The following is a 14,000-nucleotide window of genomic DNA, read 5'->3' as shown; positions in this document are numbered from 1 at the left end:
CCACCTACTTATTAAGACCATCCAAGGGGAAACTGCCGGCCACCATCTCTACAGACATTGGGTATCAGAAGTTAAAGGGCAATCCAACCCTTGTAATAATTTGTTTTGTATGAAAGCAGAAAAATAAGAGAAACAGAGTGGCAAAACTCCCCCCTCCCCCAACACCTCCCCTTGCAACATAATTAAATGACATTGGAATCGTTGCGCTTTCTCATTTATATGTAAACATGTACTTTTATTACATAAAAATCTGTAAATATATTCTAAATTTAGAGTTTGTGAGTTTCCAGATTTGCAAAGTTTCATGTCACAATTTTACAATACTTGAAAATCTTGACTTCATTTGTTTCTTTTTGAAGGACGAGTCCCAGACGGATGATGGGGATGGTATCACCATGACGATCCCATCTCAGGGCAAGAAGGAGGAGCCTGAGTGTGCATTAGATGCCAGCGAAGACATCGGAGAATGTAAGAGACTGGTGGAAGCATTATGAATAATTGTTATACAGTAGGCTTGCAGGTGCACCATGTGAGAGAGAGAGAGAGAGGATTGAGGAGTCCTGAAAAGGACTCTGACTCGGTAATCTTTCTTGGGGGTGTGTAGTCCTGAAAAGGACTGTTTGTTATCTTTCTTAGCTTATAGTTCTAAGGAGAATAATTGTTGCGTTTTGTTTACCCGTGGTGGGCATATCAGTATTAAAGGTATTGCTTAACAATGTTTCCAGTTGTACACATCTGAGATGCATGGCCCTACGTGTTATCAGTTTCTGTGATATGGTGATATATTGATGCCCTAAAAAATTGCACTTCAAAATGATCATGAAGTGCCTGATAAAGTAAAAATCTTTAAGTGACCGGTTTTACCATGCTCATTTTCCCCAATAGACTTCAGTGTTATAAAAACCATTGGGAAAACGAATTTTGAAATTTTGAATTCCCATCATAAATATCTTGATAATCAGACAGGCGATCAGCTTGTAAGAGTCATGGGATTCCTGACTGACCTAAGGGTTTATAATTATGACTGCAGCATGAGCTAAATCCAGGATTTCGTTTAGAATCTGAGACAAAGATACCCATACCCTTTAATCCTTTTGCGACACGTATTCAACATTTTGTAGTTTGGCTCAATAGCTTTTGATTCTTTGATTTGTTTGTGTCTCTCAGTTGTGGATCCTTTGAGTTCACTGGACTTTGGAGGGAAGGAGATAATCAATGAAACTTTCAACATTCCTGTGGATAGACTGTTTACCGCCCTCTACGGCAACCAGCATCCATTCTGCAAGAAATTCTTGGAATACAGGAAGTGTACAGGTAAACAACAACAAATTGTACATCCTTCATTCAATATCCCTCTGTCAGTTTCACTTTCTGTCTCTCTCTCTTTCTCAACACCTGTCTTTTTGTCTGTCTCATCTTCTTTCTACTCTCTGTACTCTTATATCTTAATTTTCCTCCTTCTCTCTCCCTCTCTCTCTCTCTCTCTCTACACCTGTCTTTTGGCTGTCCTCTCCTTCCCCTTCGAACATGTTTTCTTATACTCTCTGTACTCTTATATCTTTATTTTCCTCCTCCTCCTCCTCCTCCTCCTCTCTCTCTCTCTACACATGTCTTTTTGGCCATATCCTCCTTCCCCTTCACACATGTCTTCTTATACTCTCTGTACCCTTATATCTTAATTTTCCTCCTCCTCCTCCTCCTCTCTCTCTCTCTCTCCCTCTCTCTACATGTGTCTTTTTGGCCGTCTCCTCCTTCCCCTTCACATATGTCTTTTTATACTCTATGTACTCTTATATCTTTATTTTCCTTCTCCTCCTCCTCCTCCTCCTCCTCCTCTCTCTCTCTCTCTACACATGTCTTTTTGGCCGTCTCCTCCTTCCCCTTCACACATGTCCACTTATACTCTCTGCACTCTTATATCTTTATTTTCCTTCTCCTCCTCCTCCTCCTCCTCCTCCTCCTCTCTCTCTCTCTCTACACATGTCTTTTTGGCCGTCTCCTCCTTCCCCTTCACACATGTCCACTTATACTCTCTGCACTCTTTAATCTCCTCCTCCTTTTATCTCTCTTTCTGTCATCTATGCGCATGTCTGTTGTGTCGCAAGATTTGACTGATAACTGTTATTTCCTTTCTTCCTACAGACATAGAGATTGGAGACTGGGCGAGACACGACTCTGATCGTGATAAAAGAAAGCTCAGCTATGTGCTCCATCTCAACACTTCTCTTGGCTACAAAGCTTGTGGTGTGGAGGAGAATCATGTGAGTATATTTACCGATTTTAAAGACCCACTGCACTACTTATAGCGACGTGCGCCCTCTATATAGCAAACCATGCCTAATCAGTGCCTGTTGGTCCCCCATGATCCTCTCTTTCTTAGGTTAATTGAGAGCTGATTTGATGAGATAACCACCTGTCAGCGACCTTGCAGGAAGGTCCAATCCGCCCCTGGCGAAACTAGTGCAGATGGGCTTTAAAGACGCATAGTACTGGGCTCTCACAGGGAGTTTGACACCATTTGGGTGTTTACCCAATAACAGGTGGTGTCAATCATCAGGTTTAGCCTTCAGTTTTATGAGACCCTCTGCAATTTCCACCAATCGCCCCATATGGAAAAGTTATGAGTATCTCACATTGCCATCATCCAAAGACTCTCGGAGACCCAGAGGGTATTTCTTGATGGGACTGCGGGTTTGCTGTGCGCAAGAGTGGTGTCAGCAAATTATGACCTACTGCATTTGGAAACTGACCGCCATCTCCTTTTAAAGAGATCCAGTAACTTTGTCTCAAATTCTGAAACAAAATCCTGGATTATGCTCATGCTGCAATGATAGTTATAAACCTTTAGGTCAGTCAGGAACCCCAAACAGAAATTGGCAGCTATGTGACGTATCTTGCATGGTCCCCTCCTATTTGCCCTGTACTAAATAAACTCAAAATTTTAGATTTTCCCTTATGAAAAATCATACATTCACCCTAAATATAATTATTGCAAATATCTTTTTCATACAACCCACTAAAAAAAAAAGGAAAGTTAAGCAAATTGGAGCCGAGCTTGCAAGATATGTCTCAGTGTTGCCAATTTTGTATTACTGATGACAACTTCAACAAATTTCAAAGATTTTCCTCAAACTGTCACTAAGTTTTTGCTCTCATTTTCTGCTTTTTATTAAAAACAACTTAATATCATGGTCTACTTCCCATTAGAAAAAAAAAAGGCATGGTTTACCTCATCACATTTTGATGATCATGTACAATGTACGTGCACAAAATTTCAATGTAGAGTTGTCTTATCTTTATTCTTTAGCTCAGCCAAAGAAGATCATACCTGTTGAACTTTCCCATACCTGATATCATTTGGATCCTCTTCTAAAATCGGATTGCAGTCGTATCATAGTAGTATACAGTGATCTGATCACATTTACCATAAAAACGTTTGATCGATTAACTGTGAGTCTTACTCTAATCACATTTTTTTGCTCCTTATCCGTTTATTTTAGATGTTTCAAAAGAATTGGAGTAAGACTGGGCAGAGCTACATCGTAGAGAAAGAGGTGTACAACAAAAACGTGCCTTATTGTGACTACTTCTACGTTCACACTTGCCAGGTTCTGACCATGATCTCCCCGACCAGCTCTCGATTAAGGTGAGTGTGAATCAGGCCTTAAATTTCAATGTTTTTAGGGCAAGGCCACTTTTCTGTTGGGCACATTCCTAATATTTCAGCACAAATAGGAAGAAGTGGAAAGGGCACAAAAATTCTCCAAGGCCAATGAGAGGGGCATTGAGGCCAATCAAAGGGGCATCCATGGCCATGGCCTTGGTGGCCTTGGATTAATTTAAGCCCTGGTGAATGTTCCTTTCTGTAACGGCTTCTATGTTTACACCTGCCATGTTTTGACCATGATCTCCCTGACCAGCTCTCGATTAAGGTAAGTGTGAATGTTCCTTTCTGTAACAGCTTCTATGTTTACATCTGCCATGTTTTGACCATGATCTACCTGACCAGCTCTCGATTAAGGTAAGTGTGATGTTCCTTTCTGTAACGGCTTCTATGTTTACACCTGCCAGGTCCTGACCATGATCTCCCTGACCAGCTCTCGATGAAGGTAAGTGTAAATGTTCCTTTCTGTAACGGCTTCTATGTTTAAACCTGCCATGTTTTAACCATGATCTCCCCGACCAGCTCTCGATTAAGGTAAGTGTGAATGGTCCTTTCTTTAATGGCTTCTATGTTTACACCTGCCATGTTTCAACCATGATCTCCCCGACCAGCTCTTGATTAAGGTAAGTGTGAATGTTCCTTTCTATAACGGCTTCTATGTTTACACCTTCCATGTTTTAACCATGATCTCCCCGACCCGCTCTTGATTAAGGTAAGTGTGAATGGTCCTTTCTGCAATGGCTTCTATGTTTACGCCTGCCATGTTTTAACCATGATCTCCTTGACCAGCTCTCGATTAAAGTAAGTGTGAATGGTCCTTTCTGTAATGGCTTCTATGTTTACACCTGCCATGTTCTTACCAAGATCTCCACGACCAGCTCTTGATTGAGGCAAGTATGAATGAAGCCAAAGAGCTATCAAGATTTTCTTTCTTGGGGTTCGAATCCCACCGCGGCACTGGTTTCCTTTGGCAGGACATTAATCTACATGTGCCACTCTCCACCCAGGTGTGGTAAATGGGAACCTGTTGAAAATTTATTCCTTGAATGCCTTCATCGCCTTCGGGCAGCTTGGCTAAAGCCAGGTTAATAGTAGTACTTTCTAGGCGCCTTGACCAATCCCTGCGACTTATATGTTTGCAATGTGAACGTAGCTATTATCATTAATATTATTTCTGTTCGTCTCTTTTGCAGATTCATCATGAGGATTGAGTTCCTAAAGTCAGCGCTAGGCTTGGTCAAGAATTTCATTGAGAGAAACGTAGAGTCAGGTGTGAAACAAGGAGAAAGAGAACTAGGTAAGTAGGATACCAGTATGACAATATACCGTAAATCTCTGTGTATAAGACACACTTTTTGCCGTGGACAAAATTAAAAAGTCGGGGGTGCGTCTTATACACAGGTACAGGATATTTCAGTCCTCAAAATACTACTTTTTAGTCCTTTTCAAAAGTCTTTGTGTCTCAACATGAATTTACATAATGCGAATAAAGAGTATGATCTACTATTTGAAGTTAAACTACATTCCTAATTGGAAGGGAAGAGGGTTTTTTTTTTTGGGGGGGGGGAACCTATTGGTCCTAAAAATATGGTGCGACTTATACATAGAGATTTAAGGTAGTTTCAGAAAAATGAATTCTGACAAACAGTTTTAGCCCATTACCCATACACGTTCAAGTATTTGATGAAATAATGTTTTGTGCATATTATATTGTGATATCAGAACCCAAGTCAATGGGCATAAGGAGTATTATTTCATAGTTTGATGATATAATAGAAGTAGGGCATCTGTTGTTCTGGACCTAATTGCCATTTAATTACCCCCCAAAATGATGAAAAAGTCCAAGTGACGGTTGATCAATATGGCCTTCCAATAGAATTGTATGATTAATAGACTTGAAAATCGAATCTTTGTAAGTGTTATTATTTCTAATACGGAATCGCTCCATTGGTGCTTTGTTTTGTTTTTTCTTTCAGTGAAGTTCATTCGAGATCATCTGGAGATAGCAGTACCTCCGAAGAAGAGAAAGGGAAAGAAGAGACGATCACAGCATCCAAACAGAGAGACAGAGGAGAAGAGAAGAACAGAAGTTCAACCACAATCCAGTACTCAAACAGGTCCGTAAATATATAGATGTTTAAGAGAGAGAGAGAGAGAGAGGGGGAAAGGATGAAGAAAGAAAGAGTAAGAAAGAGACGATCGCAGCATCCAAACAGAAAAACAGAGGAGAAGAGAAGAACAGATGTTCAACCACAATCCAGTACTCAAACAGGTTTTTAGATATATAGGTGTTAGAGAGAGAGAGAGAGAGAGAGAAAGAAGGGAAGGGAGGAAGAAGAGGAAGGGAAAGAAGAGACGATCACAGCATCCAAACTGAGAGACAGAGGAGAAGAGAAGAACAGAAGTTCAACCACAATCCAGTACTCAAGCAGGATTGTAAATATATAGGTGTTTACATGTAAGTGTATCAGAGAGAGAGAGAGAGAGAGAAAGAGAAAGAGAAAGAAGGGGAGGGAGGAAGAAAGAAAGGAAACAAAAGGGATGATCACAGCATCTGAAGAGGGAGACAGAAGAAAAGAGAAGTTTATGAATTAAGCAGGTTTTAAGAGTGTTAACCTTTTGTACATTTCAAATGATCAGAGTAGGAGGTTTGTGAGAGGAGAGAGAGAGAGAGAGAGAGAGAAAGAAATGGGGAAGAAAGAAAGGGAACAAAAGGGATGATCACAGCATCTGAAGAGGGAGACAAAAGAAAAGGTAACAGGTATTACCGCAATCCAGTACTAAACAGAGTTGGTGAATTTAACAGGTTTTAAGAGTGTTAGCCTTGTACATTTCAAATGATCAGAGTAGGAGGTATTGTGAGAGGGAAGTAGAGAGATAGAGACAGAGAAGAAGAGAGAGAGAGAGAGAGAGCAGGAGTGGTTATGAGAGAGGGAGAGATAGAGAGAGGGAGCAAGATCTGGGGGGGGGGGGGGGGGGAGAAAGAGAGCGAAGTGTGGGTGGGGGTGGGGGGAAGGTAAAGAGATGTTTGGGGCATCCTAACAGGAACACTTACGAGAAGTATTTTGACTTATGTCATGTGTTTTAAATTGAATTGAATCAGTTGATAAAAACAAATTTCTTTTCCTAATGAAGTATTCATCTTTCTTCGTTGCAGGGTTCCTATCTAACCTCACTCCGGTATGGTTCCAACCAAACTCAGAGACTAAACTCAGTCTACACAGCACCATGGCTTTCATATCTATCATGTAAGGCTTTACAATTCCTTGCTTTTTCCACAAACAAATACGAGTAGGGTTTGGTAGCCTCGGCCAATTTGTATACACTTTGATGTAGTTTTATTTTGTAGAGCCCATCAAGTGGTATTTATTCCTTGAAATGTAGCGCGCGTAACAGCTGCACTGCTAAAGCCAGGGTAATTATGCGGGATTATTTGTAGAGCGCTTAAGAGACTTCTGATAAAGTAAGTATTAGGCGCTATATAAGCACTTTAATTATTATTATTACGTCACCAGACTGTGGGTCGCATGGTTCGAGGTAGTAATGTCTTTTGGCAAGATGTTATTATACATTTACCACTCTCCACCCAGGTGAGGTAAATGGGGACCGGATAAGAAGAAATCCCTTGAGCACATTTTCATGGTAGCTCAGCTAAAGCAGGGGTAATAATATGATTGCAGGGCCCTCGGGGAGAACAGTATGAATACTCATGAGGCTACCTTGGATAAACATGACATATTATTTATATTATTATCATCATTATTATGTTGCCTCACAAAACCAACAATGAATTATGCCCCAGGAAAAATAGGTGGTAGGGCTTCTCATTACCTTCAAGTATTTTACAAGGGGGGGGGGGGGGGGGGGGGGTTGTAGAGCACAAAATTTGGGATCTGTATATATGCACCAGGTTTCTCTCAAAATAATTATATGTTGGGTGTCCATGTTGAATTTGCTGGGGTCCACTGTTATATTTTCGGAGGTAAATTATTTTCCTTCTTGTGTGTTTAAAATTCTCTACGAGGCGCAAAAAGACGTACCAACATTTACAGCATTGAACTAACAGTAGTGCGTTGCTGTCAGCAAAAACTCAAGAGGATACAGCCCCTTTTGTGCTGCTATTATTGTGAATGGTTGTCCCATATAACCTTTCAAGAGTCAAATTAGAGTTGTATACAAGTACTTCTTTGTTTCATTGTTAAATTCGGCCTTACGTTTATTCCATTGAAACAACCTTCAACATAGATGTACCTTTTATTCAGGATAACTATGTATTAGTTTTAATGAAACATGATATTCTTGGTTGGGGTTTGCGCCCTTGGCATGGATGAGTTAATCTCAACTATTTTTCAGGCTGATATTTATTGTATTAATTTGCTGGGGGAGAGGGAGGGGGGAGGGGGAGGGGGGAGGGGGGGGGAGGGGGTTCAACCATTTGTCTGAACAATATTTGATGTCTTTTTTTGTTTTGTTTTGTTTGTTACAGCTTGGCTGTATTATGTGTCTTCAATGTATCTTTGTTCCTCCAACTGAAGTCGTTGGAAGAGGGAACATCGGGAAAGCAGGTGTGGTCCAGCGCAGAGTTTGTCCAAAAACTTGGGTAAGCACAACCATTGCAATGATTGCATCACCCCTTTGTTTGTTTGGAGCCAGAAGGGCATTTACATACAGTATATACTTTAACACAAGGCGCGTCTTCATCATCTCGAGATTGCCAAATAGCCCGCTATTTGGGAAATAATCCTGAAGTAACAAATCGCGTCTGCACTATCTCGAGATTCGACCTCGAAACTTGAAACTCGACCTTGAGAAATTAGCTCGAGATATTTCGCTCAGCGTTAGCGCGTATTGCGAATCTTCGGTCTAGTGAAGATGCACGGGACAAATAGCTGGATATTTTGCCAAATAGTGGGATATTTTGCAAACTATCCCAAGATATCTTGGGATGACAATCCCGACCAAATATCCTTCTAATTGCTACTTCGGTCTGATGAAGACGCAAATTAGCTGGATAGTTTGCGATCGGGATAGTTCAAATAGCTGGATATTTGGCAATCTCGAGATAGTGAAGACGGGCCTACAGAGTTAATGCCCTTCTGGCCCAAAACAGACAATTTCTTTCCATTTCAGTGCAAAGGAGTACTGGCACAACGACGACAACGTCATCATGTGGGGTGGGGGTGGCGGTTGCCTTTTGCCCAAATATAAACCCTTCAATTTCTAACAGATTAGATCTACAATATGACACTTTACTGTTACACACAGTAGTAACAATTTTATTTCTTCATCAAATTGTGATAGAATGGATTTTAACAATGGAAAACCTTGGGTATTGGGTAACTTTATCTCAGATTCTGAAACAAAACCCTGGATTTAGCTCATGCTGCAATGATAATTATAAACCCTTAGGTCAGCCAGGAGCCCATGATTTTTACAAGCTGACCGTCCGTCTGATTATCAAGATATTTATGAAAGGAAATCGAAATCAAATTTTGCGTTTTCATAACACTACAGTCTATTGGGGAAATGAGTATGATAAAACCGGTCACTCAAAGATTTCTAATTTATTGAGGCACTTCTTGCTCTTTTTGAAGCGAAATTTCTTTAGGGCTTCAATATTACACCATATCACAGACACTGATAACACGTAGGGCCGTGCATCTCAGATTTAACATTGTTAAACGATGCCTTTAAGCGATCGTATTGAAAATATCAAATGTTGAAAACTGCAACCCAATCATTGATTTTTGAAATATATTTCCATTTATTTCAGGGAGTTACCAAAGTCTGAAAAGGATTGGACAGTGTTATTACAACAGCAACAACAGATGCATGCCAAAGAGATGCAGAAATGGAGAGACATTGTGGATCTTTGTATACAACTTATAAAACAGGTATGAAATGGGTCAGGCCATAGCCCATCGAGAGAGATAGTATACAAATATTGACTGCTCATGAGGATGATGGTGGGCATTATCACTCCCAAGGTGGTGTTCATACCCGCCCTTGATAGAAGGGCCGTTATGAACATGGCCGAGGGAGAGATAATTTCCTCCACCATCCGATTATTACAGAGCATTCCATATTTGTTTTATATACCGGTATCTCATGCTTTTCATTGATTCATGAATAGGTCTAGAAAATAAATCCAATATCAAGAGATTATGCTCATTACAGTTATATATTTACAGTCTTTTGAAGCTCAAAACAGTTTCAAATCAATGCTAAAAGAAATCCAACATACAGAATTCCAATCTATACTGTACTTGTTTACAGGTACTGCAGTAAGGCAATGCAGTTACTGCGTGCGGCCCAGCGTAAATTGCATGGCTTGAACGCGCATTTGAAATCTTGTATGCTCTGTGTGTGTGTTCAAAAGTCACGGAGGGGTTAGGAGTACTATCACAGTATCAAACCCTAAATTTGTATACATTTATATACCGGTTAATTTTTATACATTTATAAAAATTTGTATACATTTATTTACATGTTCCTTCATAAATCCCCATTTTCAACTTGTTGATCGATCAGTATTCAGTGAGGTTCCGATTATTTATGTCTAAATTTGTGTCTATGGTTGAATCCTTGCAGGGGATTTACTGCTTGTTTTCCAACTTAAGGCCATTTTTTAGTCCACTTGTTTTTTTAAACCATAATGCCTTAATCTTTCTATCCTACATAATTTCTGAATGTTTATGTAAATAAAAACAATAATAAGGATTAATATCATAATCGATGTATTCTTTTCATTTTACGACTTACTGAATCTTGTTCATCCAAATTTTTACAGAGCGCACTGTTTGTCAGATTTGTATACGTCTAAGATGAAGGTTATCACTTTTTATATCCATATACTAACAATCTTGCTCTACGATTGGTCAAAAGTAAATAACGTGATGAAAGATAGTTCGCCCATCATTGATGGGAGAAGAAAAGTTTGTTGCACTGTGTAGATAGTAGTACTATCTACACAGTGCAACGCACTTTTACTGAAGATAGAAGTCCTGTCTACACAGTGCAACGCACTTTAATTGTATCCATTGCGTATTGCTCTCTTTAAGCGCTTTTAGTGTTAGTACGCAAACTTTGGTCACGGGCGAACTATAGTCACACCCCCATGCTACATACACAGTTCGTTTCGTACACCGTTTGCTAGCTGTTAATTGATGACTTGTTGCTCTAAAATAACGGAAGAAGTGAAATGTTTCCGATGTGGAATATAGAGCAAATAATCACCTTTAGGTTTTCAGGTGATGGCAAACTATCACTTCTTCGGCCATCTGAATGTATACGCTATCTTTCCTCAGCTTCCCTTCGGAAAGATAGCAACATCCAGATCGCCTCGGAAGTGATAGTTTGTCCCATCACATTCACCAACGGTAATTATTTGCCTAATATTTCCTGACAACTGTAATACACATGACTTTTCCTTGGCCTCAGCTAGTAATGGGTATTGTTGTTATTGTTGTTGTCTTTACAGATGGAAACTACGTTAGGTGAATTACACAGTGGAATCTCTCCGTCTGATGCCATTCCAAACATCAAGGAACTGCTTCACTCTTCAACGCTCGACAGCAAAGCTGAACATCAAACGGCAGATGGAGGATAGTCATTCCTATCTTTATGGAGAGAATAATATTATATTCATCATGACCAACATTCATGAACTATTTCACTGTAAATTGAACATTCAGCAGCAGAGAGGTGATATTAATTTTATATTAATAGGCACTTCTATAGCGCCGTCTATCTAGAAATTCTATTCCGAGGCGCATTAATTATTACCCCGGCTTTAGCCTAGCTGCCATTACAGAGCTCCAGCATTTCAAGGAATTAATTCCTGCCAGGTACCCATTTACCTCACCTGGGTTGAGTGTGGCAAATGAAGATTAATGCCTTGCCAAAAGACATTGGTGCTGTATGGGGGATCGAACCACGACCTTTGATTTTCAAGTCAAGTGCTTAAACCACTTGACTCGACTCGACTAAATAGTAATATATTCATCATACCTAACATTCAGGAGCTTCTTCACTCTACAATGTCCAACAGTAAAACTGAACATGACTGTGACATCAGAGGGAAGATAGTAGTACTATATGCATGGTGCTATTTTACTCCACAGCTAATTTTGAACACCCAATAGCTAGCACAGGGAAACTGTATAGTAATGCTTTATTGAAAATGCGATGTTCAATAACGGAGGGACGGCCGTAAACTAGACATCATAGCAATCATGCAAGAGTTAACTTGCATAACTACTTTCATTGATGAAAATTAGTTACCGATTACTCTGAACGCTGATTTTCAAAGTGGGGATGAAATACGTTGATGACAATTTTCTTCAGTTAATTTGTTTGTATTACAAATGCATATTTTACATCTTTTGTTGTCGTAACTGTATAGAATGTTCTATTTAGTTGACAGCTTTAATTTATTGAATTTATTGATTTACTGTCAACAATCAATCATAATTTATATTGATAATTGATTTAAATTGTCTGCACTCGTTCATTTAAGATGTATGTTGTACAAATCATTTACATAAGGAGACATCATGGTATAGTGGTTCATTCACTTGACTCTTAATCCAAGGGTCGAGGGTTCGAATCCCAGCCCGGCACTGACATCCTTTGGCAAGACATTAAAGGTACTATGTCCCATTTGCAGGCCAAAAAAAAATGAAAAGGTTAAATTCCAACGGCATTTGAAAGATAATACTAATTTAGAACTTCCCTAAAAAAGGTGGGGCTTGAAAATGTTTTCAAGTGGGAAAATAACGACTATTAGTTGTCAAATCGACTTAGGAGCTATAGAGCCAATAAGTAATAGTTTGATTTTCAGACCATTGTACCGAATGGTCATACATTTTATGCTGCGCAAAGATTCAATCAGTTTAATTTTGGCCATCACAAGAAGTGGGTTATTGATGTAGACAAATGCTCATGTACCCTTTACAGCTCATTGTATGTATGTTATTACCAAAGAAGAAAAAAAGGCCAGTCAGTCACTCAATAGGGTCTGACAGTGAAATCTAGCAAGTAAACAGGTTTCCTTGCATAATTTGAATATTAGGACACTGCTAACGTTTAAATTTCACAGATAGGACATACATGACATACCGGTATTCAGAATTCCTGCAAAGTTCTACAGAATTTGAGGTTGGCTGCAAAAGGGACATACATGTAGTATCTTTAATCCACATCTGCCTCTCTCTACCCAGGTGTAAATGGGTACCTGGCAATTGCTGGTGTTATAATAATCGCAGGGCCCTCAAAAAGAACATCATCGAAGCTGATGAGGCTTCCCTGGGTAAACCAAAATTGTTATTAAACATGCATTATAGTTGCAGGGTGATGTCTTCATTAGAGGCTCTATAAAAGTTAGTATATTTTTTAATTTTCTCTCGTTACATCTAATGTGGCATAGCTGTAAACATATAACATATCATGAAGTAGCTTGGCAAAATGTGGCATGAAGATGAAGCCGTCTGTGGCGCAAAGGGCATAATAGTAGATATTGTCGGTGACTTAAGAGTTTTTATATGACACACATGTATATGATTGCCAGTTTACATGTAGGTGATATGAAACTTAAAGCAATAGTTGATCAGAGGTACAGTGAAACATATAAATAAGACTGCTCGTAGGATACAAGAAAAATGCATTCTTTCTAGGTTGTCTTTATGCACACGATCCTATAGTGCATATTCAAGGGGAACAGAAAATATGGTCTTTATAAACAGGTGGACCTTATGTACAGGTCCCTTCAGAGAATATTTCAATGGGAACAAAAATATGGTCTTTATAAACAGGTGGACCTTATGTACAGGTCCCTATAGTGCATATTTCAATGGAAAACACTATATAAGGAAAACTGAAAATATTTTTGTTATAGACAGGTGGACATTATGTACAGGTTCCTATAGTGCATATTTCAATGGGAAACACTGTATAAGGAAAACAGATTGGTCGTGAAAGACTGGTCTTTCTGTACTGGAAGTGGCTAAGGCAGGTTTCACTGCGTCTTCCAGGGCCCTGTTCATAAAAACTTGTTATCGATAACAACATTTCCATGACAAATTAGGTCTCAGACAATCAACCGCCACGATTACAGTTTTATAACAGTTATTGGAACTGGTTTAATTGATAAGAAGTTTTAATTGACAGGGCTATGTTCCATGTCCTAACAGTATGGTTATATGTCTATCTCTCTTCGCCATCACATAGTTCTTTTCAACAATGACTCATTTTGCGTTTTGGATGCTCCTTTTCTACGTCATTAAAAGTTCATTTCGCTGAGCGTCTTAAAGGGGAAATCCGCCCTGATATTAATTTG

At 39.4% G+C, this 14,000-nt stretch overlaps 1 protein-coding gene across 2 annotated transcripts in view; it reads left to right on the top strand.

Annotated features, from left to right (window-relative positions):
• LOC754516 (protein Aster-B) overlaps positions 1-11,436 on the top strand; it is a 35,404-nt gene extending 23,968 nt beyond the window's left edge. The window contains exons 10-19 of one of the 2 annotated variants that reach the window (XM_030977857.1): positions 360-468; positions 1,168-1,314; positions 2,143-2,261; positions 3,501-3,646; positions 4,858-4,961; positions 5,641-5,781; positions 6,822-6,912; positions 8,151-8,264; positions 9,438-9,558; positions 11,145-11,436. In XM_030977857.1, the coding sequence (XP_030833717.1) occupies positions 360-468; positions 1,168-1,314; positions 2,143-2,261; positions 3,501-3,646; positions 4,858-4,961; positions 5,641-5,781; positions 6,822-6,912; positions 8,151-8,264; positions 9,438-9,558; positions 11,145-11,273 (1,221 nt within the window). In that variant the 3' untranslated portion in view covers positions 11,274-11,436. The remainder of the gene's footprint in view (positions 1-359; positions 469-1,167; positions 1,315-2,142; positions 2,262-3,500; positions 3,647-4,857; positions 4,962-5,640; positions 5,782-6,821; positions 6,913-8,150; positions 8,265-9,437; positions 9,559-11,144) is intronic. The other variant, XM_030977856.1, reaches the window with a different exon arrangement.
• The last annotated feature ends 2,564 nt before the right edge of the window (positions 11,437-14,000 follow it).

Source organism: Strongylocentrotus purpuratus, unplaced genomic scaffold (assembly GCF_000002235.5).
Source record: "Strongylocentrotus purpuratus isolate Spur 01 unplaced genomic scaffold, Spur_5.0 spur5_scaffold_1, whole genome shotgun sequence".
NCBI lineage: Eukaryota > Metazoa > Echinodermata > Echinoidea > Camarodonta > Strongylocentrotidae > Strongylocentrotus > Strongylocentrotus purpuratus.
This window is presented reverse-complemented; position numbering and strand designations above follow the sequence as displayed.